Below are 26,215 nucleotides of genomic sequence, written 5' to 3'. Positions count from 1 at the left end.
GGCATTTCTTCTCCAGGGCCCTGAATGTCTCTGGTACTCAGTGCACAATTTCCCGATGAGTGGTTGAGGAACATCAGGTAGATGCAGAAAACAAAAAACAAACCAAATCAAAGGGAGATTGCTGGCTCTGCTGTGTGGCAGATGATTGCTGTGAGGAGTTGCCCAATGCCCCATTTCAGTGGGGCTGAATCACTGAGATGAGGAGCAAGTCAGTATTTCCTAAAGGCACCAGTGAGAGTGAACTAACAGGTATAAATGTCCTCAAGGTACCTGGGCCTCCTCCCAGGGCAGGCAGGTGCAGAGAGAGGGCAGTGACATCCAGCAGCACCTCTGCCAGCCGTGGCACCAGTGGGCTGGCACTGGGTGACATGCTGTGAGCACAGGATGTGCCACACAGACCATTGCCAGAGGAGCTCCTGGTGCCCAGACAGACCATTGCCAGAGGAGCTCCCAGTGCCCAGACCATTGCCAGAGCTCCCAGTGCCCAGACAGACCATTGCCAGAGGAGCTCCCAGTGCCCAGACAGACCATTGCCAGAGGCGCTCCCAGTGCCCAGCTGGATTTAGCGGGGCTGAAGCATTCCGAGAGCAGTGGGAAGGCAGCCCCACGCCCTCTGCACCCCCAGCCGGCCACTGCCGGCCCTGCGCGGGGAGCAGCGGCTGGAGAAGCCGGGCAGGGCAGCGAGCTCAGGCACGTCCCCGCAGAGCTCACCCGGCTCAGCCATCCCAGCGGGAAGGGGCAGTTGGGCCCCTGCTGAGGCTCACATGGCCAGAGAGGCACCAGCAAACATTTATTCAGTCCCAACAGCAGCAGTGCCCCCATTTGTTTCAAGGTCTGGTGGGGCGGTTTGGGACATGTAGTAGCACTTAGCAGGTAACCACCTTGCAGAAAAACACGAAGGCATTATCAGAAGTTGATCAGATGTGAATTCTTTAATATAAAACCAGGCATTAAAATGGATTTCGAAGACCTGCCATCCCTTTCACTTCTGCAGACTTCCAGGTAAAGGAACATTTCAGCCACAGGTGGGACTGAATCACTCCTGCCCCAGTGCTGCACAAAATGAGCCAAGGACAGGGAGCAGAAGGAAGGTAAAGTGCAGGAGAGCTGCAGGTGACCGTGTCCCTCAGAGCAAGGCTCCAGCTCAGAACTGGCATCAAATAGACTAAACGTGCATTAAAAGGAAAATATTTTGAATTTTATTTTTTCACGTTATTATCAAGTACACAATTACAATAATGTCACACATCCCTATATGGTTCTATGTATTTTGTTTTTTTCTTTTGTCTTTTTTACAAAGTGTACAGAGGGAAGGACATATACAATATTTAACAGGGTATTTTCTACAGAACAATAATTTATATTATGTCCTTGTAAAAATCTGTACCTTTTTTAAACATTAAACTGAAACATCCATTTTATAGCATTTGCTAAGCAAATTATTTAAGAATTAAAACTAACCTGTAACTAATGTCAGTACATTAACAATAACTATAATTTCATTTTCTCTTTATACAGACAAATACATTTTACAAAATCCACTTGACCAAACCCTTTAATTATTAAAAAAAATGTTTCAACATTGTGCTTTAAAAAAAAAAAAAAAAAGTGGGTATGATTCCAGGCTACGTAAGAGAAAGAAAATGCGTAAAATTGTGTTCTTTGTCTTTCAGCTTATTTAAAAAAATAAAGTTCAAAATGGCTAAAATCCTCAGCACTACTATGGGATTTTCTGCAGATTTTGTACACTTTCCAGGTTTCCAGTTAGAAAATGCTTGAACATAAGAGAGGAAAAAAAAGTAGTCACAGGCAAGTATTTTGCAAGAAGCGAGTGGGAATCTCAGCTGGGTTTTACTGCATCTGGTTTGGCATCAGCAGGCAATGGACACTACGGCCATGAGGAAATCCACTGGCTTCAGCGGGGATTTCAGGGAAGGCACAATGCAGCACAGCCAGGAATTACACACTTCAGGGTCATGGAGTAGCAATATTACACAAGAGCACCCAGCAAGTCTGGGGGCACTGCAAGCAGGCAAAGAAAGGAAAACCATCCTACAGCACAGGCAGTGACATGGCATTGGACTCTCCTGAACTGCACACTACAGACAAGAATTTCAGCTTACACTGAGACAGGAGGGAGGAGCAGTAGGGGCAGGGCTTGGTAACAAGACAAATTACAAAAGGCCTAGAAGATGCACATCCAGAAAGGAAACCTTTGTCCCTCTATCACCCCAGACTTGAAACTATCACTAAAATTCCTGTTTGAGATTAATTGCAAGTTCACCTGCCTAGAAAGAGGAATTAACACTGGCTCAGCCTCTGAAGCCTTTCCATTAGGGAATTGTTGGTTACAAATCTAACCTAATCTGGCAGGCAGCTGGGACTGAATTCTGCAATCCATCATCAGTGGCTGGGATGAGAATTTGAGCAAGGGGAGCAGGGCCATGTCCTAAAATCTGGCCTGTAATTAAAATGGTTTGGGGTTTTTGCTCCAAGGTTGTTGTTGAAGTACACGACTTTGTGCTTGGTACATTTACACTGCAATTAGCAAATGATATGGAGCTGCTTTATAATAGTCTTCAGGTGGCAAAATTGCATCTAATAATTGTAATATTCAACCAGCTGTTTATAAACAGATTGAAAGAACTGGGTTAATTCTGGATACAGTACTAATTATTAAACAGCCACTGAACACAGCTACTAATGGCTCAGGAAAAACATTTAATTTAGTAACAGAACTGCATCTATCATAAGTTACTTTTCTTATTAAGGATATCTACGTTACAACGTCTCTACTCCTTATGAACTCATCTGCTCCACTCCATTCCCTTCTTAAGCTCTCTTTGTAAAAATATCTGGTTTCCAAAATTGAGGCACCTCTTGGTCTTAAATTCTATTCTAAAACAACTAACAATAAAAATGTGACTTGAACCACAAACTGCTCTTTCAAAGAAATACCAACATACATAAAAGCATAAAGTTTGAGGTACGTTTACCAGCACATACAGACAGTTGTGATCTATTGTTAACTCTGCAAATGGAACAAGAGTATTTTACGTTTCCAACATTTAAGACAGGAATAAAGTGGAAAAAACCCAACTCTTGTAACACACAAAATCTTTCAAAGACAAAGAAGCACAGAACAATAAATGTAATATTTGCGCATATTTTGAATTTGCCCAGGAAAGATAAAAACCGCCCCAAACCATTTTTTAAAGTATTTTTCTCTCTGAAACCAGAATGAAAACACAAAGTGAGACTTGTAACTCCTCAACCAGAAAATAGTTAACCTGCCACGAAGTCTGTATAGTTAAAACAGAACAATCAGGTGGGCCCTAGTGACTTTACTGTCAACATGACAATTCCCCATTCCATACACACCTCTGACAATTTTATCAAGAGAATTTTCATATTTTTAAAATTCACGACAAAACTGCATTAAACATGGACACTGTGAGTATCAACGAGATCAGTAAGATAAATATACTTAAATAAACTATTACGGTTGAAAAATTCAGTAAGAGACAGGGTTTACTTTATTAAATGCAACTTTATTGTTGCCATCTTTTCTTCATTTATTAAACAAACTGAATAGAATTCAGAACACGCTATTGAACAAAAGGTATAAAAGTCAACTACAAGCAATAATCCTATTTTTATACAGCAACAAATCAAATGCACAGTATGTTTTTCTTTTTGTTTTTTTGTGGTTTTTTTTTTTTTGTGTGTGTGTGATCGCAGGTGATTGGCTTTAAAATAAGCTAACTGCCTGAAAGGCAAATTTCCTTTATAATTCCAGCCATAAGTCTGTGAAAGAGACTTTAAGGCAGCCCAACATCTTTATGATGTCGCATAATGTGCTGGTTCTTCTCTGAAGGCCTTCGGAAACCTTTCTTGCAATACTCACACCGGTGAGGGTAGTCTTTTGTGTGAATGGAAATCACGTGCCGTTTGAAGCCTGAGGCGTCTGTAGTGCTATACTCACAGTACTCACACTGATAAACTTTCCTGCCACTGTGTGTTTTCATGTGTTTTTTCAGCTCGTTTTGTTGCCTAAAGCCCTTTCTACATCTCTTGCACCTGAATGGAAGATCCTTTGTGTGAACTGAGAGTATGTGGCGACTCAAAATGAACGGATCTGCAATTTTAAAGTCACAATGTCTGCATTGGTGCAATTTTTTACCTTTGTGAGCCGCCACGTGTTTTTTCAGTTCCGAAGGCCTGTGAAAGCCTTTATCACACATATCACACTTATGAGGATAGTCTTTTGTGTGGACTGAAATAATGTGTCGTTTCAGATCACTCGAGTTTGAGCTCTTATGGTCACAATGCAAACACTGATGCGTTTTACTTTCTTGATGCATAAGCGTATGCTGCTGCAGCTCTTTGGTATCTGAAAAAGTCTGGAAACAAATGTCGCACTTGAGCGGCGTTTCCTTACTGTGTTTAGTCTTTACGTGGGTTTTCAAGTTGGAAGAGTCGGCCGATCGGTACTCGCAGTATTGGCACTGGTAGGGCTTCTCGCCAGTGTGGATCCGCATGTGCTTCTTCAGCTCCGACGGGTGGCGGAACCCTTTGCCGCACTCCACGCAAATGTGAGGAAAGTTCTTGCTGTGGACAGCCAAAAGGTGGTGGCTCAGTAACCCCTGCTCTGCTGTCTCATAATCGCAGAATTTGCACTTGTGCATTTTATTAACTCCTTTGTCCCTGTGCACCATCTTGTGAGTGAATAGAGTTCCTGCGTGAGAGAAGGTTTTCCCGCACTCATCACACTCGATAAGCTTCTCTGTTTTGTTGGTCAGCTTATGACTCTCCAAGTGGTTATGTAAACTTATTTTTTTATTCGTAGTGTAATCACAGTCTGTGCATCTGTATTTCTTCTTGGTAAGAAGGTGCTCCGGGTGGTTTTTCATGTGCCTTTTCAAGAAACCTCTGGATTTAAATTTCTTTCCACAAATCATGCAGGGATAGACTGTCAATGGATGACCATCGGGGCCAATGATTATTGCTGAAAAACAACAAAAAAACCTTTTATCAATCAATATTACACAATAATACTACACTTCCATAAATGTCATATGTTAACAGTAAGATGAACTGTGGAGAAAGATGGGATATGTACATTTTACAATACAGATGTTCCTCACCTCAAATAATTCTATTTTGAAGAATTCTGACTGAGTTCACACATTAAATACATGCAGAAACCAGTGGCTGGTGCAAAGAACAGCAGCCAACTTTTTAAACTGAGTATCATCTAGTAAGCAAAGTACACAATCTTCTCTTTACTCTCCACAAATCGGTAGAAAAAGTTTAATGTTGAAGTTTAATCACCTACCACTGAGTACAATTCAGATGCCCTGAAACTAACACCTCCTTCTTACGCCATCTGTCACAGCTACAATCTGAAGAGGTACCAAGCAAGAATCAATAAGAACATGTTTCACATACAGAAATCTCAAAGCTTTGGAAATTATTTGCACTCATCTATTACCCTGATTTGTTTACCCTGAATTTGCCTAGGCAAGTTAAAAAAGCGGTCTTGTCCAAAAATGTCTCCAATAAGGAGAACTGACTAGCTGGAAATAGAAAAGGCTAACTTCAATTTGCACAGTTTACTAACTTAAGCTAAACAAAACAGAACTCCTACAGTTAAATCACAATTTGGAAAGAAACTTTTAGAATTATTTAAGGCAAGGCTACTGAAAAAAAGTTGTGTTTTTTCAACTTTATCAAACCAAATAAATATTCTGACTGTAACACAATAACAGCAGAGAACAAATTATGCCATAAAACACTTCTGTTCTCACAGATGAAAAGAAAAAAGTAGGCACAAACATCAAGGCAATTTTATTTCACCACTAAAACAGGAAAGGGTATAGAAGTTACACTACTGAAAATGAATATACAATGTTCAGACTTTCCAGTTACCTACCGAGCTGATATAATGAAATGCATTGTTCTACATATTTTCAATAAAGACAAAAAAAAGGGGTTTTAAAAGGCATGATTACAGAATACCATTTATCTAACATTGCCTTTTAAAGTTACATTAAACATTAAAATGGGTATGGCAAGTCAAGTATATAGCTTTTTAATCTTTTGCTATAGTACTTTTTCCTATGTCCGAGGAGGCTTCCTTTGCCATAATCCAAATCACCCATGTATTTAAAATTCGTAAAATAAAATATGCACTCATTTATAAAGCAGAAGTGTTGTCAACCAAGTAACTCTCCAAACCCCTCCTTTTACAAGACACTGCATGGATCTGTCTGTGGGCAAGTGCCTGGATGAACGAGAGCCAGGCACCACATACTCACCTGTCTGATACTGTCTGGACTCAGGTCTCCTCTTCTTCTTTGGTTTCTGCTTGGCCAGCCTCCCAAGTCCAGATGACTCATCTATGTGCAAAAGAGCACTTGCAGTGCCATTCCGACTTTCGATGCCATCGTTGTTATTACCTACCAAGGCAAGGTCAGAAGTTACCTACCAACACTGCAGGTAATCCAAGCACAAATTCTACAATGGTAGTAACAGAAACAATAAACTATTATCTGGACATTTAATCAAACTGTAATCACTGACAGCATAAGCTGCAAAATGTCTCACCATATAACTTAGGAATTATGTTTGGTATCGTGAGCATTAGCTTTGTTAACCTAATTTTGCAGGAGTACATAATGTACAGGAATTAATGGCTTTTCATTACACAGAGAATTCTCCTTCAAATGCAGCATTTTTTGAATCCCTTTGGTTGCTAATTATGCCCAAAATGTTTAACATTAGTAAATAATAGCATGTCACAGTATCTGCTGTGCCCAGTTTTCTTCTCAGTCCTGAAATACATTTGTGTGTGAGCTCTCATTCACTTCTGTCAATCTGAATTCACCTGACTGAAGTTTGTCACACACCAAGTTTCTGAACAGGAGCTGTGATCAAAGAATCTTTCTGAACAGCCCATAAAGTGGCAAACAAAGTACACCACCTACTATTTAGACACCTGATGCTTTAGCACTTACAAATTCTTTCTAGTGGGAACAAAGAGCATGCTCAGTATTGTGTAACAGAAGGAAGTAAAGAGGCTCTGCCTCACAGAGCTTTGTGCTTAATACACAAATGGCATCACTGTATGTAAAACAAACATGAAAATCACAAATACATTCAAGAAGGTAGTTACTGGCAATCAGTTTAACATTGGTGATTTAAGAGTATAAGTGAACCTTCAATAATAAATGTTGTGGTCAAGTATTTACTTGAATCAATAAAAGCCAACATTTCCTAGTGAAAGCAAAGCACACAAGACAGGAAGACTCCAAGAAAGTGGAATATGCTCAACAGCTGTTCCTTTCAGAGGGTGCTGAGCATTAATATTCATGATTAATGTAAGGAGACTCAGAGCCAGGCACATGTGCAGAGCCTGAAGATTCTCACCTGGATGCTAGCTCCAGTGTTCCTCTGCCATTTTCAGGCCTTCATGTTTAACTCCTCCCTGTCCCCACCATCTCTCACCCTGCATGCTAGGCTGCTTACTGCTGACAATGCAACCACTCCACTGTTTCCCACATTCTTCAATTCTCCTTTCAATTCCATCTCACTCTTTTTAACACATTCTGCTCAATTTTCTCTCCCTCCTCCAAAACCACTGAATGTTTAGTACCCAACTTGTTTCAAGTTCACTCAATTTCATTTTTAATGCCCACTCAGAGTGGCTTATGTAATTTCCTTCTCTCTCAAGCTGGGCTCACCAGTATATGGCCTAAGATAAGGCTCTGGGTGCACGACCATCCATTCCCCAAGTAACTTTTAAACACACACTGCTCCCTGAAATATTGCCCTTCCTGACTTATGTCCAAGATTCCACCCCCCACTGTATTCGCAGCACAATTCTCTGCTGGCACCATCACCACAATCTACATCATGCAGACAATGTAAGTTTTGTCCTCTACTCCACTACTTCTTTTGTTTTGTTTAGAAGGAGAAAGGGGCAAAGATGAAATTCTGGTCTTAAGCTTACAAAAGTTTGGGAAACCAGTCTGTGCACCAGCTGGTGTTCACATATCAATAAAAATAGTTCTGTGTGCTGGAAATACTCTCAAGGTTCTGCTACAACTTTATTATCTCCCTCCAACTTCTTTTTATTAATCAATTAATTATTGGCATTAGTGAAATCATGTGTTTATATGATCCTTCTAGAAAGGACTTAAATCAAGCTAGACCTCAGTGTTGAGTGTTGCTTTTCACTGCTACACTGAATCTTACATATTACCATTTGCTTTCTTCTTTTTGCCCCCCACCCCAAAATAAAAATATTCACTTCTAGTCCCAAGCCAGCTCTCACTGTGTCCTAAAACTCTGAGGAACAGAGGTACTTGAGATTCAATTTTTAGCTGGAAGCTCATGTATTTCCCCTTTCACACCATGAAAATATGAAGGAAAATGCCAGTTAAATAGGAGCAAGAAGAAGCCTGCCTTACAACTTCCCTCTTCCTTTCTTTTTAAGGCTCATTATGCTAAGAAACCATTCTTAAACTAAAACTCTAGAAACAAACACAAAAGCACAAATACTCTAGACTACCCTCCAAAAACCAATCCCTGGTACTTTGCTGCAGTGTCACTGAAGGACAATTCTTTCAAGCATTACTTACCATAAGCTGCTGCCCAAGCTATGGGCATGAAAGTTTTAATCTCGGTGTCATCGATTTGCTGTTCGTGGGCGGCTGCAGCATCCTCCTCCCCTACAATCACCTCCATATAAACCTCATCAGCTATTTCTGCAACATCTAAGATAAAAAGAAGTTAAAAAAAAAATAGGAATGCTGCACTGCTGAAAGTGAAAATCCCTGCTCCCAAAGGAAAGCCACCTACTTACTTAAGTCTTCGTCTTCATGCTGAGAATCATTGACAGTCATGTAAACCATTTTCTCCCTTGGGATACGAATACTGCTGTTCTGATCGAGCAATCCCACTGCGTGCTCATTCTCTGGCTCGCTCTCCACAATGTCTACTGTGCCCCCTAATCAGGAAGACCAGAGCAAAATATTTTAAATACACTTCACCAAAATCTATGCTAAACCACAAAAATTCAAAGTTTGTCAACTCTTTACTATCAGACTCACAGGTTTTTACATACCACTTGGGAAACAACAGTCTCATGCAAAATTTCAAGTGTCAGGTTGGAGTATTCTCAAACATGTGTATTTTACCTAAATCGTCTTCTCCAGGATCTGCTTTGAATATATAGACCTTGATGACTTCTGGACAAATGCCATCCACTTTACAAGAGCCACTTTCTGACTCTGCTTCCATGGTAATTTCAGCAGAACCTTCGTGTTCTATCTTACCAGCATCATCCACTACAAAAACAAGTTATTACAATTACCCAGTCATATGCAGACAGACACATATGAAAGACATATTTATTAATTTATGACTCAAATTTGGAAGCAGTTTAAAATTAAAAAGTTGTGACAAAGAACCTACCCATTAATATTTTTTCATATCCTTGAAAATAGTGACAATAAACACAAAAATAAATTCAAGCTGTTATCCTGTAGTTAAGGTGGAAGTGCAAGAATGCTACAATGACAGAACTAGAGGCACGAACACCGCACCAGGCAATGCTAATAAGGAAACTGTGATCTGCATCAAGATGATGGTAGGAAGAAAGTACACATAAATACTTCACTCTGTGGCATAATTTCACTGATAAGCTATTAACTGTTCTTTGCAAAAGCATTATCTGTTGCTCAACCCTGTCTCTGAGGCAAGTGGTGGCTGTCAGACCTGGTTCCCTGCAAAGCGCTGGTACTGATGCTTTTCCCGCTGCCAGGAGAGGAAACCTGAGCTCCGGGAAGAAACTCCTCCCCTTTCCCCGTGCCCTCCACAGCTGGGAAGGAGCACAGCGGTGAGCACTGCCCTCCCTCCCACTGCAGGACTCCTTCCTGCAGGAGCCTGCCCTGCATCCCTGCTGCAGCCCTGAGCACTGGTGTCCTTCCTGCAGGAGCCTGCCCTGCATCCCTGCATCCCTGCTGCAGCCCTGAGCACTGGTGTCCTTCCTGCAAGACCCTGCATTGCTGCTGCAGCCCTGAGCACTCGTGTCCTTCCTGCAAGACCCTGCATTGCTGCTGCAGCCCTGAGCACTCGTGTCATTCCTGCAAGACCCTGCATCGCTGCTGCAGCCCTGAGCACTGGTGTCCTTCCTGCAGGAGCCTGCCCTGCATTGCTGCTGCAGCCCTGAGCACTGGTGTCCTTCCTGCAGGAGCCTGCATTGCTGCTGCAGCCCTGAGCACTCGTGTCCTTCCTGCAGGAGCCTGCATTGCTGCTGCAGCCATGGGCACTGGTGTCCTTCCTGCAGGAGCCTGTCCTGCATTGCTGCTGCAGCCCTGAGCATTCGTGTCCTTCCTGCAGGAGCCTGCATTGCTGCTGCAGCCCTGAGCACTGGTGTCATTCCTGCAGGAGCCTGTCCTGCATTGCTGCTGCAGCCCTGAGCACTCCCAAACTTGGCTCTCCTGCCTCCAGAAGGGCACCCACACCACACTCCAGCCTGAGCTGCTGAAACTTGCCCAGAATCCCACATTATCCATGGCTGACAGCCAGCTTTACAAGAACACACTTGGATTTTTGAGGTATACTGTTCATGGGCACCTCCCCCCATCTTACTTTACCACGAACAGGTTTTCAAGAAAAAAATAGTAAGTATGCATTCACAAAAATCAAATCCAGCTCTCAAGACCTTTTAAGAATCCTCCAATTTTCACAAGCCCCAGATGTTTCTTCAGTACTGAAATTATTTAAGAATTCTTAACATGACAAAATACTTTGGTAATTTGTGACTTTACTGTCACTCCCTCAGAGTCATGCATGATTTCATTTCAGAAAGACATGGAATTTATATTAATAGAAGTCTAAGAACTGTCCTATAAATGGTGAATAATTTTTAACTACCATGCCTAGGACACACCAAATACTTCACAAAGTATGCTTACTTTACTAGCACTCATTGAACTACCCTCATAAATAAATCATAGCTTTACTACTCAGTAACTGCATTCTTAAATTTATTTTAATACATACTTTAAAAAAAGCTCAGAATGTTATTACTATTATTTTCCTGCCATGAAGCCAATAAATTAGCCTTTGAATTAGATAAACTATCACATGTTCTGTCTCACATATCAAACACAACTGTATTTAAGTACAATTTCTCAATCAGGCATCATTACTCACAAAAAAAACGAATAACATTAAATTATAAAGCACTAACATAAATTAGTCTGTTTCTCTCTTTACCAAAAGAACAGCATAAAAAACTCAATACTCAATGCCAAGATCCTGTTCAGTGGCCATGGTACAGACTGTTTCAAACAGTAGGATGTTTAAAAAATTACTTTGTGTCACAGGACAGCATAACATCTTGTAGCTGTACCCCAAAGGATTTAAAAGTAGAACCCTTAAGATGTTCTTTTGAATCACATTAACAATGTAGCTCCACAGTGTGTATATTCAGTTAAAAACAGACTTCCATGACTTCTTTGTCCTATCCGTGATACACCAAATGTCACTGGAACCCTGACAAAAAAGAGAACTTGCTTTTGTTCCTACACTACATTTATGTAGCTGTTCTCCCTTAACTTGGCTGTTTCCAGTGTCAGGCACATTTCCTTGGAAGGCTTTCAATCAGTGCAGACTGACTTTACACCTCTGAAGCCAAAAGGGAAGTCTGCCACCAAGATCAACTGATGCTGGAACATACCCACGAGGAAGGAAAACCATGGCTGAGTCAACCAGAGAGAAAACAAACCTATGTGCATGGTGTGAAACAGGCCCATTGCTTTTAACCAATCCAGAGTTTTTTACCTCCATTCATACACAGAAATACCCATTAGTAACTTTCACACAACAGAAGAATTCTAGGTCTTAAAAACATGCTCTATTCATGCTTTGAAATAACTTCTCCAAGATTCTAAGTATATTAGAATATAGTATATTCTAAGTATATTAGTATTATCCAACATAATAAAAAATTGTTATACAATTTAGAGATTGTTTATGCCTGAATTCCCTTTATATTCAGCATTGTTTCAAAAACATAACAACTTGTTTAAATATTTTTTAACAAGAGACATTAAACTGTAAGGAAATTGATGTGTAGGAGGTATGAGGCCAACTTTTCTCATCCAAAAGGAAAAAAAAATTTACTCTTGACAGGTGGTAATACTTGAAAAACTGAAGTCCCTGAAGGGCTTGAAAAGCAGTAATATTTGCAGTACAGTAACAGGTAACAGGATGAAAAATAGAGTGGAAAAAAAAAGATAAAAATCAAAGGAAGTGACAAACAAGGTGAAAGAGAATGGGTATTATTACAGAAAGTACCATTTCCAAGGTATTTTATCCTATGGCTACACAAGCATTTATTTATGTTCATTCACTGGCAGTGTTTTATGAAATTTGCTTTCTATTTAACACTTGTCCAAAGCTTCTGCATTCTCTGTGTATCTCAGTCTCACAATGAGAAAATGATATTCAGAAATACTAGACTGATCAATGCTTCAAGTTGGAACTCTGATGATATTAAGCTTTCATTTGAATTCACAGCCCATGAAGGGGTCCCACAAATTACCATCCATGGCTGATCTTCTTTCATTTTGCTCCTCTTGGACATTAATAAAAAATCCAAAACAAACAAACAAACAAACATCCTGTAAAAACCTAATAACAGCAACAACCCCCCCCTCCCAAAAAAACCCAACCAAACAAAAGAAAGTACTTAAAAGAATTAGTTAAACTTCTAAGAGACCACTTCCTTTTAAGTGGAGCCACTGAGCATTACTGAACTAATCACAAGTCACATGCTAGAAGAAAGTTCAGGCTAGCACTACTCCAGTGCTGTCATACCTTGTGCCTCCATTTTATCAGAGATGAACTGGACACTAAAAACTTTAAATGTCTGATTTTTTTCCTCCCTATAGCTGGTAGCTTTCATTCAGTAAACAAGTGCATACAGACTAAATATCAAGAGTTAAAAAAAACCCCAAACCAAACAAAACCCAGAAAAATTACCAGACACAGTATGAATCTACATGAATTGCAAGAATGCAGTCTATGGTTAGTTTGCCAAAATTCTTCACAGACTTCACTGATTAGAGCAGCCTGCTCTTTGCATACTAAGAACTGCAAGAAACAAATAAGTATGTGCTTCTCCAATGTTGCCATAATTGCTTCCATATAAAGATAATGCTAGAATTGTGATTAAAAGCACAAACAGATGAGAAAGGGGTCACATAACATGAAAGTCACAGCATATTTAAAACCTGTCTAGTTAGCACTTATAAGGAAATCAACAGTAAGAGACCAACAGGTAAAAAAAGGAGTAAGGAATAAAGAATAAAGTGAAGAAATAAAAGATCCAGGCAATGGCAACAACAACAGATTCTATGTGATCTATTACAATGACAGCACTGGTTTCCTAGAAAGTACTACACTGAATTTTAAAAATCATATAATAAACTAGTAACAGCCAAAGAACAATTTTCTCCAGTATCTCTGCCCCTCTATTAAGACATGCTCAATGGCATTTTTGGGACAGAAACAAGCTCCTAAGCATTGATAATAAACTCCATGCTTAAAGCCCTTTGAAGCCAGTTTACCCACACAGAAGCATAAGTATGAGGCCAAGATCCTGGTTTGCTTTAACAGAACACCTTTTGTTTTACCATGATACATACACTTTCCCCTAGAAGTTGCTTTTAGGGTTTTTTTTCTATCAGATATTTGAGGGACAGGCAGATAAAGACTTTGTACCCTTACAGTGGTTTATTTCTAATTAAGAAATGCAAATATAACTGCATTTATTTTTAATAGATTCCACAACTTTCTAAACTTTTTCTTTCCTACCATTTATCCTCTGTGTGGGATTAATGAGGAAAACAAAAGGATTGTAAAAAATAAAATTCACTTAAGCACAGACACCTTCCAGCTTTTTCAAATACCCACTGTTTACTGCTAAAAAGCACGCCAAAACAAACAACCAAAGGAAAAATCTATCTACACCAGTTAAACAGGTCTTAAAAATGTGTCAATGGAGTAATTAAACAAAAATCATCTATTTTATCAGCCTTTGCTCCCAAATGGTTCTCTAAGCTGCTAAAAAAATGTGTATCATGGGACACTTGTCTGCTTATAAAATAAACAACCCTATTTAAGCATCCTTAATGAAAAAAGCCATTTTCTCTAAAACAGATTAAAAGCATTGTTTTCCCCTGACTTTGTTCAGTTATTTGTGGCAGCAACATCTACTTCACTCAACAGCAGACAATTCCTAGTCCACTGAAGAAGCTATTTTTACCACACATTATTTCTTGAATGGCAAAGCAGGTTTCCTAACGTTTGAGAAAAGAGCAATCTGCTCTATTTTCATTTTAATTCACTGCTTTTACATGTGAGGACATCCTGGGCACCAAAAGGTCCCTCCAGGGCAGTAATCCAGCAGAGGTGTAATTCCTGAGCTCCCAGCTGGGATCCAACACTTGTCCTTCTTGGGCTCTGCCCCAGCACACAAACCAGCCTGAGCTCTGACATCCCTCAGCCCAAGGGAACTCAATTTCCATCACCTCCTGAGCAGCCTGAGCTGCTGATGCCACTCCAGTGGTCAGACAGAGGCATGGCAAGTTCTAGCTCTGAGAAAAAAAATGTGATTTCCTGCATCTTTAGCAACCTCCAGGGGAAAAGAAGGAGATATTTATGCTAAAAAAGCAATTTAAAACATTTGCTTTCTTGACTTGAAGGCTACTGGATGGCCCTAAGGAAAAACATGAACCCTATGGCTTGGTACATCAGATCCATTGCTTTCAACCTAAACATCCAACAAGGATGAAAAAAGATTGATTTTCAGAGGCCTGGCTTCAGACAAAACAAACAAGAGACATGTCTAAGTCAGAGAAAAGCAAAGGGATGGATGGATGGATGGATGGATGGATGGATGGATGGATGGATGGACATAACACAGCTCCCCTTTTTGCAAATATTTATATTCTTAAAGCTGCAGTTTAAGCCTTGTGAGGCTGCCCTTCACTCTTTCCAGACTCCTCTTGTCAAAATTTTGTCCCTCACTATTTTTACTGCAGTAAGAGTATATCAGGATACAATTTTTCATCTTACAGAAGCAGTTAATGCCAGAGGATGTGTCTACCATTGCCAAACAGAATTAAATCAGACAAAAAAAATTAATTTCCATTTCCATCCTATTGCCAGGCACAGGGCACTGCTTCCCTGGGTTAGTAAATGTAGGATGTTTGTTTTGTTTTGACAAACACCAGTTCATCTCACCACTACTGCTTTACTCAGGGAGAAATGGTTTTCCAGTCTAACAAATAATTAGTACCATGTGAGTCACAGCACAATTTCTACTTTCCTGACCCAACTCATGAACTGGCTTCTTATGGAACATGAAAAAAAAAAATTATAAAACCTCCTATCATCTTTTTCAAGCCACTAACTGGTAGGTTTGCATTCTCAGTTGAATGAATATCTGATTCTGCTCTGCTCTAAGTGCCCCCAGGCCCCCAGTCTACCATGGAATAAAAATGAATCTTGAGGGCAAAGACAAAGTATCCAAGAAATAAAATAACAACATCAAAAAGTAACTGGTGCCAAGCAGTGCCAAGAAGCATTGCCTTGAAAATGCAGACAGCAAAGTCATATTAATGCCAAAGCTAAATTAAATCTAACTGGGAAAAGAAGTATTAAAATACTGAGCTCATTGAAGCAAAGTCACAGAATGAAACCCATGGGAACTGCACCCTTTGAAAATACAAATCAGTCTGAAACTAACAAAGAAGGTATAAACACAACTTAAAGAAATGTACACACAGATTAGTCATTCCAGATCACATGTATTCAGGATAAAGCTAAGAAAATGACCTTAAGAAAATATATCTATACTCAGCTCATTAGGAACAAAAATGGAAGTGCTTATAGAGAGCCACAAAACAGGAAAAAGCAAAAAGATTGTGCCAATAGCTTCCACTGAAGAAAACAGATGGAGAAACCTACAACAGGAAGAACATGAAGTGTCATCCCCTGCTTTCCAAGTACCTATCTAAAAGAAGACAGGCAAAGGCATTCTGGAGAACAGTCTAGCTCACAGATTTGGGAAGCAGAAACATTTGACTACTGCAATGGCAGACAAGATTACATTCCAACATCTGCCCCTGCAGTTCAGGGAGTTTTGCCAGAATTAAACACAAATTTACAAGTTAGGATGAAAAACCCAAAATTGGATTGGCTGATGTTACTATCTTTTGAAAACTCAGTTTAACTGAAGAACTGAGACAGGCATCAGATCAATGAACACACACACTGCTGATGCAAACAAAAAATAATAAAAAATTAATTCAAATCATATTTTTCATACAACAAAGAGACTGTTTGGCAAGACAGCCTTTACTTGATGGAAAAGCACTAGACTGCCTTCACAACCAGAAGAACTTGTTAAGCAGGCTTTAAACACAGTAGGTGGTAGTAGGGACTTCCCTTTAAAATGAACTGTACAACATTAAACACAAGTAGAATGCATATTTTGTAGCATAACCATTATTTTAAATGCTGGCTTATTTAAGGTTCTGAATCTCAACAAAGAACATTGCAAGAGACATTTAATAATAAATAAAGTGTGAAACTGCAGAAATAGGTGACTGAAGATGGAGAATACCCGAGCACAAGTGAACAACTGAATTTCTGTGCCTCCTGCCAGTCACCCCCAGTTGGTAACTGGTACATCTCAGAAGCTTTCCCAGCTAGGCAGGGACCACCCAAAGTGGCCTCTACCAGGACATTGTGTGCTTGTTCAGGCACTGCCAGCCATGAACAGGACACACATGCACCCATCCCTCTGTGCACCTACACAGGCCCTGCTCTGCTGCAGGAGCAAAACCTGCACAGGAGGGGGGAGCAGAGACCCCCTCAAGAGCTGCAGCCAAGGACATGGAGGAGGGAAGGATCACCACCAGAATCAGGTCTCAATTACCCATTGGCAGATTATCCAGTCTGCTGTCTACTGTGCAGCAGGTTCAGAAGCATTTGAGCTGTTTTCATCAGATTTAACTTGGGTCCAGAATCAGAAAGTTTTATCTGTACCACACCAGACAAGAGTGCATTTATCAGTCTGGATCAATACAATTTCAGAACAGATCCCCTGACCTGTTTCACCTCAGTACAATCCTGCAGTTTAATTTACAGTATTTTGTTTGATCCATATTTTGCATTATCCCATTTCATTGTTTTCCCAGATAATAGAGAATTAACTGTACCTCATATAAACTCAAAACATGGCTGCAACAAGGTTACTCAAGGAACTCAAGAGATGATAAATTAAGAAATGCAGTGATCCTAGGTAAGGAGAAGCAACATTAAAATTTGTAAGTACAGAATATAAAATTAAAACAAGTTATTATACATTTCAGAAATATGTCCAAAAGTAAAGAAGGGGAAAAAAGAGAAAAAAAAAAAAGAAAAAAGGTAACTGAAGCAAAGCACGAAGTACACCTCAAAAACGAAATCATTTAACACCACACAAAACTGGAGTGCCTGAAAGGGCAATTAAACAAACCAACCTAACAAGGCTTTTCTCTTTCTACAATAAATAAATAAATGTTCAGCATGACACTGTGATGTTCCCAGGTGCTGCACTGAGTAATCACTATAATAAGTAACATACTTAGTGTAAACTCTAGTTGACACAAATGGATATCCTCAGTAGAAAAAGGATTGATGATATGCTCTATTTTTCTCCACCCTCTATTTAAGGCTTTTGAAATACAATTCAAAGGGATTGTGCCACTGCTCCTAAGAGAGATTAAGATATTCACTTGCCAGCTATGAGCAGCAATAGTTACTCTTTTTGTTACCTGCACACCTCTGTCCTTTGTTTAATCAAGAGAAGAAATCACATCCTAACAGCAAAGAAAACCATATTGCTGTCTGTATCCACAATAAATGGAGTGCAAGAGGTGAGGGCTTAGCAAAAAAACAAGACAAGTATTGGGTTTTCAGAAACCACGGGTTTTTACTCTTTCTTTTCCATGAAATATTTTTGTTTCCTAATGTCTTGATAGTTATCATAGTAACCTGCACATATAAGCATTTTTAAGCATGGTCACATTAATTTTCTTTCAGTTCTTATTATGTACATGGCATTTAGTTTTCTAGAATTCTTTCTATTTTGTTCATATGCTATAAATTGCTACAGAAAAAACTTGTATTTGCCAGTATTTCTCTCCATTAGCTTCACCAGAACTTTCAGCTGGTACATGCTCCTAAAAATCCCTCCATGTGAGTACACTTGTGAGATCTACATAAAAAATATTGAAACTCTGCTTTGGGTATTGTCTTAAGCCCTCCCTCAGATATTTCAAGCCCATATCATAAGAACTTTGATGGCTTTCCCCAAACACTTACAGGAAATCATAAGGTAATCATCACAGTTGCCCTTCTCATCTTGATGTTCCACAGGGATTCCATTGGCATCAATCACTGCCTCTGATGCACAGTCTGCCACCAAGACTTCCTCAGAAACAACATCTGTTCCCAGAGTATCAGTGACGATATCTGCTTCTTCAACGTTATCATGAACCACATGTTCCACGTGTCCAACCTCAGGCACATGCATTGACTCAGTTGTCAGCACGTGCTCTGGTATGGACATTGTCTCTGCTGTTATGTCAGAAGCTAAAACATCATCTGGGACAGTGCAGTGAGCCAAAGAAACCTCTTCAGCCACGTCAGTGTCCAGCACCTGCTCAGGAATGATGACTGTTTCAGACACATCTGGCTCGTCCATGATGTCTGGGCACTGAACATCCTCGATAACAACATCCTCAATGACATCCTGGATCACCACAGAGTCTGGGTCATCAGGAACAAAGTTATGCACAGTTATATCTGAGTCCACCACATCTGAAACAAACACTGTTTCCTGGACTTCCACAACAATCTGATCTCCATCTATATGTGCTGCATCAGCTCCTGAAAAACACAATTAAAATAGCACTTAAATTGTAACACTGTCTCATATGAGGTGGTAAATAATTGAAATTACTTCTGTTTCACTTCAACTCTCACACTATGCTGCACTTTAGTAAAACAAGCATAACAGCATATGAACTATTAAGACAGATAGATAAAGCAAGTCCTCAGTAGATGTTAACATAATTAAGATGAACAAGATTTTCTCTCCTGAAAAAGATTTGCAATTTTTAGACTCTCCCCCAACACCCAAACAACTATTACTTGGCTGAAAGAACAGTAGCTCATTCATATTGCTGTGAGTGATAAAAACAACCCAAACTCAAAAGCAACCACTCCATACAAAAGCATTGATGCAGCACAGCACTTCTAAGCAAAGGCAGAATAAACAATAGTCAATTGCATCAAATGTGAACACTCTTATCTATGTATTATCTCCTTACAGACCTGTTGGATCAAAAAATGCATTTGGCTCATGTGGCTGCAATTCAAGCCCATCTTCATCCATGGCCTTTAACTCTCATCAGTCACAGTGTCTGCAGAAGACAAAGAAGAAAGGTTATTTCACTGTGTATGGTGAAGAAGGTTGCCTCTGTCTGTGCATGGAAAAGTTGATGTTTTGGATGCATGGAAGTTAACACACAGCACCTCATGACTTTAAGATGAATTGGACTTTACTCAGGGTCCCTCAGTGTGGGATTCCACCAATAATACCCTGGGATGACCAAACACCCACGGTTTGAACTACAGACTGAGGTCCAACACTTTGGGTCCATTTTTCTCAAAACCCTATGACTTCACAAACACAGAAGTAGCTCATAAAGGAATGTGAAAATATTATTTTCTTATAATCTTTAAAAAAAAATTAAGACAAAGCCTAGAGATATTCCTGTGAGAACCTTAATCCAACATATTCCCACTCAAGGAACTCGAGTCCCTATTGGATGGGGAGGAATACAGAGCTGTGAAATCATTAAGGCTCAATATGATAAGTTAAACACAGAGAGCTCATTATCTGAAATGCACACCAGTTCTGATGTCCTCATGCTCATTCTTGGACAGTCAGGAAGACTTCACTCTTATGACACTTCAGGAACTGAAATCATCAATGTAAACTGTTTCCAGAGCATAACATCAAATGTTTTAAAACCTAGATCTGCAAATATTTTCAAAACTTTTGTCATAAGACAAAGTACCATAAATATCACAAGTTAGTTCTCAAAAATCACCAAATGTCATGTTCTACCAAAACTTTTGAACAGCATGTCAACATTTCAATGCATATTGACTCAGGATTTCAGTCTTCTTAATGAAAGAATGAAACAAGACCACAAAGTTAAAATACTTGCAAAAATGTCAAACTGCAATCTAATTCTGCTGCTTAGATATGTGCATTACAGGAGCAGGCAAACCTAGTTAGGTAAAATGCAATCTAACAGAAACTTGTGCTACTCCCTTGCACTGCAGTCCAACTACTCTCCTACATGAAGATCGAGCAAAAGGCAACAGAATGTTGCTCCATGCTTCTGCTTGTGTTTCTGTAGAAGTGGAAATGTTCTTTTTCTTCCTCCAAACATTTCTCATAGTCACAAGCAGAAAGCTCCCCATTTCTGTGATACTTTCACAAAAGACAGACAAAACATCAAGATTCTACCCAAGGTTTCCATAAGAACCATAACCTTTCCAAATTACATCAACTAACATTTACATTCATTAAGGCTTTATCAGGGAAACTGCTATACAAAAGAAAAAACTAACTAGTCCAAAACACAAATCTAAACCCATAATCTAGAATAAATATTTTCTAAACTTGCTCCACTTTTTAGCTCAAATTTTCTCAACTCTTCACCTCTGGAACTCTCTTTTGGGGTATTGTCCAGCCTCCAGTGCAGTCACTTGGGCCTTCTCTTTTACAGAAGCTGAGGGAGAAATATAGCCAGACATGGAACTGGAAGAAAAATAGTGGAACACTAATAATTTTCCAAGGTCTTCAGTATTTGTGTGATGCTCAGCTGGAAGGGCTCTGTGTTCAAAAGACAGCTGTGCTAACAAGTCACTGTGGTATCCAACTGGACATAAATTGTCTCCCAGTTATTCTGTCAAGCACTTCCAACAGAAGTGCCCACCGTGAAGAGGAACAGCCCTTCACCCAATGCTTCTTTTCAGAACCAAGAGCAGAAGAAAAGTGTTTCAGCCTCAGATGCAAGAAATAGCTTGACTGATGGCAATCAACTTCTGCCATGCCACAGAAACAAGAAGAGTAACAAAATCCCATACAGTAATTCCAGCCAGAATTATTCACACCCAAACTGCTTTCCTCCCATCTATCTGGTATGCACCCATCCAGTCTACTACCAATGTCCTTCCTATTCACCTTGTCATATTTTCTGTGCTGCCTTCACTGTTCACTTTCTTCTCTTCTGTTGCTTCTTTCCCAACTTTTGGGGTGCCTGCACCAATATCATGTTCATTACCTCACCTGCTCATTTCATCCCTCCATCTTCTAACTGCAGTACCCTCCCATCACTCACACAAACCTCTGCTACTCATCAGTTTGCAGCAAAGATTGTATGGCAAATTAGGAGGGTTTGGGGTTTTTTGGTAGGAGGCAAAGGGGTACTAAGGGTTGGCAGGAATCAAACTGCCTCTCTCCTGAGACTACAGACACATAGGAACATGGAGCTGTCTGTCCTGATCTCTGGGAAAAGCTCAGATGCCCTTTGTGCCTGTGCTTTTGAGGGCTGTATCACCATGCACACCAGCCTGCCATCTGCTGCGACCTGAGCAGCCTGCAGTGTCAGTTCAGCACCTGAAGAACTGGCATTCATTTCCCTGCTTCCTGCTTTCACCACCTACCTGACCACTGCACCACAAATTCCTACTCCTTATGATTCATGCCTGTGCTTTCTCTATCCTATCTGCTCCCTAAACTCCTCACATCACTAAGTGAGGCAGTCCTTCACTGTCCTTCTGTCTGTCCTCTTCACCCATGAGATGCAGAGGTCTCCATCACTACTTCCCAGCTTCCTCTAAGTGCCCACTGACACCATCTCTTCCCTGTTTTTCTTGTTTTCTGGATTCCAGGCAACAGATTCTAAACCCAGAATATCCCTGGTGTGTTCAGGAGGTGCAGTTTCACAGCAATGACAGCCTAGCACTCCACAAAATTCTGGCCTCTTCTGCACTGGTCAGGTCTTCTTACCTACACAAGCAAAATGTGCTCACAACAAAGGCTCAGGCTCCAACAAACCAAAGACACTTCCTGGCACATGGGCTTTGAAATCTGAGTCTTAAAAAGGCAACCAACATTTGCTTTGGTGCTTGTTCTGGAGCAGAAAGAAATTTCAATGCTTTCTCTTTTTTTTCTCTTTTTTTTCCCCTCTTACTAAATAATGCTTCTCAAAGTGCACTTTAGCATACAGACCCAGCCAACTCCTACCCCTGTGCAGGACCATAAAGAGTTTGGAATAGCTCCACAAGGGCACAGGCCCCACATCCACAGAAATCTGCTGCAAAAAGATGACCAAAAGAGGATGCAGGCACTTAAAACAGGAATTAACAGAACTATCTGAAATAATAAGTGTCCAAATCAGAATCTGCAATCCAAAAAGGCATAAAGTAACTTGTCTATGGCTGAGGCAAAAAAATACAAAAAGATTCCTTGAAACACTTCAGAGTTTGAGCATTCTAACCAGGAGATGAGAAACCACTGTTTCTTCCTGCTTGCTCTTCTGAGCAGAGGGTGAGCACAAGATGCAGCCACACAAGGGCAGGAACACCACAGGGCTCTGAACCTGTAGCAGCAGCTCTGTGACACCAGAAATACCAGAGCTGCTTCTTGCAAGCACCACAGAGAACACCTTCAATGCCCTGGCAAGAACCCCAAGCTTTGTGGTACCATAAAGGCTAGGAAGCAATTCCAGCTGTTCACTGCTCTGCAAGATTTCAAGACGGACAGAAACTCCTCTCAGTCCTTCCAAAACATTCTGGATATATTTACCTCAGGACATGGTTCTGGCATCAAAGCCAACAGAATCAATTTTTCCAGTTCCATCTTGGGAACCCAAATTCTCAAAGAAAATCTGGTGCTCAGCCATGTCCCTACACTTGCTCCTTCTCAACTGTGTGACTGTGTGTCTCTTTGTTCAAATCTCAGAAATTCTCATAACACTCTTCTACCACTGGGACAAAAAAAATCAGAGGCATCCAAAATCAGATTTTATAACCTCTGAAAAGAACTAAACACCTATACCTTTTACTTGGCTTGGGTCCATGCCAGCTTCACATGGATCAAGAACTAATACAACTCTGTAATACACTTAATTCTGTCCATACAGTTAGTTTTTACAAACTGATTTTTACCTATTTACTCAGAGACTTGGCTGGTTTGGGCTTTATGGAAGTCAAGGTAACATTTTCAAGTGGAAGGACAGATGGAAAACTACAGATTAATGGAAGAAATAGTATTACTATATTAGCAATAATCATCCAAAAAAATTAATCATGAGAACAATCAAGAAAAGCAACGCAGACAGTGCACTGCCATGTTACAGATCCTTGACTCAACAGACCTACCAAGGTAATCAAGATGAAATAAAACGAAATAGACAAGCTGCCATGTTCTAAAGAAGGAGCAACTTTAAAAATAGAATAGAGTTCTTTAAAAGAGGTTTAAATATTCTGCAGAAGCTGTTTCTCTGCTCTCACCAAAAAAAAAAAAGAATAAAAAAGAAAAAAAGGGAAAAAAGAAAAAAAGGGAAAAAGGAAAAGGAGAAAAAAGGAAAACTTCAGAAAAGCCATCCTTGTGAAAAAGAAATACATAGCGTATGTATTTGCCTACTCCTAATTTTCAGTAGGGCCACGCACCAAATACCCAAGCAGCAAAACTCTTACAAACCAAGCCATAAAGCAGCAAAATTCCCCACGTGCGAGCGCTGGCCCCTACCCACGCGGGGATGAGTGAGTGCACAGCCACAGCCACGGCCACGCTCCCGTCGTGCCTCGCTCCGTGCCATTAAAAGCTGCGGCACGCCGGGCATGGCCCATTTGGGTCAGAGCCCCGAGCTGCGAGGCTCGGCCGAGCTCCTGAGGCGGCTCCGGGCTCAGTCCCCGCCGCCGCTGCAGTGTCACAGCTCGCCTGACGTGACCCACTTGTGGCAAACGCAGGGCACGCACACACACACACACACACACGCTGTCCTCAGGAATGGCAAAAAAAACCCCTACACTCCCTACAGGATTTCATTCCTGCCTTGAAAATAACCCCCGTTATCACTAGGTGGAGAAACAGAAGAATAAAAACGACGTTGTAACAATGTGATCATTCAGCTGCTAATTTCTTGACGCATCTCCCTCAGTTTTGGCAGGGGAATCAGTGCTGATGTTCTCACTGCGGTTCCGTAAAAAAAAACAAAACACCTCAAGTCATTCCCCTCTTTGTTGTAGTTCAGTGGTGGGGTATCTGCAGAAACCGGTTAAAGAAAAGGGTTTTCTGCAGATTTCACTGGAATGTTGTGCGCCAGACGACAGCAATTCCAAAGGAAATAAGCTAATTCTTAACGAAACCTAAATTAGGGAAATGACCGATCCCAGGCGCACCTTTGAACCAGCACCAAGGGGGCCCCAAGGGATTAGGGGGCTGCTTACAGGGCGAGTGGGCGAAGGCGGCTGACGGGAGAGCTCCCGGCGCTGCCGAGCCCGCGCCGCCCGAATCCCCGACAGGAGGAGAGGAAGGAGATGGCGGGGCAGGAGAGGACCCGGCCGGCAGCCCCGGCGCGGCCGCGCAGGGAGCCGCGGCGAGCCGGAACGCGCCTCGCTCCGCTGCGCCTGGCAGTGTGGCAGCGGGAGGCGGGGAGGGTGTAGAGGCTGCGGGCGGTCCCTGCCGGAGCCCCGAGGCTCCCCCGCCCCGCCCGGCCCAGCCCGGCCCGGCCCGCGCGGGGCCCCGGCTGTGCGAGCGATTAATTCAAGATGGCGCCGGCGCCCTCCGGCCCCCCCCCCCCCGCGCGCCGCCATTTTGTCTCCTCCTCCAGACACCTCCGAGCCCCCCCCGGCCGGGCCCGCGGCCCCTCACCGGCCCCACTCGCCTCCCCCCGGGCCCGCAGCCACCCACCTCCGCTCCGCGTTCCTCACGCCACCTCCCCCGCCGCCCCGGGCCGCGCCGGGCGTGCGGGAGCCGCCGGCGCAGAGCCCGCGGCCCGCTCCTGTGGCGGAGCCCTGGCGCGGCCTAGCTGCGGCCTCCTCGCGGCCTGCGCCGCGGCCTGTGCGGGCAGGGGGAGGCCCGGGCCGGGCGGGCGGCAGGGCCCGGCCCGCGGCTCTTACCGTGCGGGTGGCGGGCGGCGGCGCTCGCTCGGCGCGGCCTCTCTCAGCGCGACTGGGCCGAGCGCGGCGGCGGCGGCGGCGGCTGCGGCGGGGCGGGCGGGCGGGCGGGAGGGGAGGGAGGGGCCGAGCTCGGAGCTGAGTGGAAGCGGCCAAGCTCCCCGGGCCGGGCCCGCCGTCAGCACGTCACGTCACTGCCCGAGAGAGCCCAGGAGCAGGCGGAAGGGAGCGCGCCGCCACCGCCGCCTCGGGCCGCCCGCCCGCGGGGGCCGGTGCGGCCGAGCGGGCCGGGGGCCTGTGCGGGGCGGGCGAGGCGGCGGTCGGGGCGGCGGGGCGGGGGCGGCGCGGCGGCGCTCGGTCCCGCGGCTCCTCCTGCCGCCGCCTCCGCCGCGGCTCGGCCGCGCCGCGTCGCCCGGGGCTCGGCGTGCGCCCGCGGAGCGCAGCGGTGCCCCGGGACCCCCTCCCCGCCCGACCCCTCCATACCGGGCGAGTCCCCCCCGCGCGCCGCCAGGCCCGCGGCCCGGCCCGGCCACGGAGTGCGGGCCGGAGGCTCCGCGGCCCCGCCGCGGGCTTGGACTCGGGGGTGCGCGGCGGGGAGCGGATTTTAGGGTGCGGGGACTCCGCGCTGGGGTGGACGCGGAGCGAGGGCCGCGGGTGGAGCGGCCTCGGATCACCCCGGCGCGGGGCGCGGCTGCCTGCGGGAATCGCCGGGAACAACAAGGACCGCGGAAAGCAGCGGGGTGCGGTGCCGGGTCCCCGGTCCCCACGGAGAACACGGACGGCGCTCCGCGGGGGCCACTGGCACTCACGTAACAGTAGAACCGGGGCGGTGGGAGGTGGTGGTTCGCATTTTGGGGACTATGGAAAATTGGACTATGGT

General features: G+C 42.9%; 1 protein-coding gene across 1 annotated transcript; it reads right to left on the bottom strand.

Moving 5' to 3' along the window:
- Positions 1-1,176: 1,176 nt before the first annotated feature.
- On the bottom strand, positions 1,177-25,410 carry ZFX (zinc finger protein X-linked). Its single transcript, XM_058045470.1, has 8 exons — positions 25,339-25,410; positions 19,468-19,556; positions 18,454-19,020; positions 9,204-9,353; positions 8,870-9,013; positions 8,646-8,780; positions 6,321-6,461; positions 1,177-5,008 (listed from the first exon to the last, which is right to left on the bottom strand). Exons 2-8 carry the CDS (start codon positions 19,526-19,528, stop codon positions 3,822-3,824), a joined length of 2,385 nt encoding a protein of 794 aa, XP_057901453.1. The 5' UTR covers positions 19,529-19,556; positions 25,339-25,410; the 3' UTR covers positions 1,177-3,821.
- Between the last annotated feature and the right edge of the window lie 805 nt (positions 25,411-26,215).

Source organism: Melospiza georgiana, chromosome 2 (assembly GCF_028018845.1).
Source record: "Melospiza georgiana isolate bMelGeo1 chromosome 2, bMelGeo1.pri, whole genome shotgun sequence".
NCBI lineage: Eukaryota > Metazoa > Chordata > Aves > Passeriformes > Passerellidae > Melospiza > Melospiza georgiana.
Note: the sequence above shows the minus strand (reverse complement) of the source record. Positions and strands in the feature narration are given on the sequence as shown.

Coding starts and splice junctions, on each gene's coding strand:
- ZFX (XM_058045470.1), bottom strand. CDS start 19,528: ATGGATGAAGATGGGCTTGAATTGCAGCCACATGAGCCAAATGCATTT. Junction 19,021..19,467: donor TGCATTTTTTGATCCAACAG/GTCTGTAAGGAG, acceptor TGTGTTTTTCAG/GAGCTGATGCAGCACATATA. Junction 5,009..6,320: donor GTCCAGACAGTATCAGACAG/GTGAGTATGTGG, acceptor GTTGTTTTTCAG/CAATAATCATTGGCCCCGAT.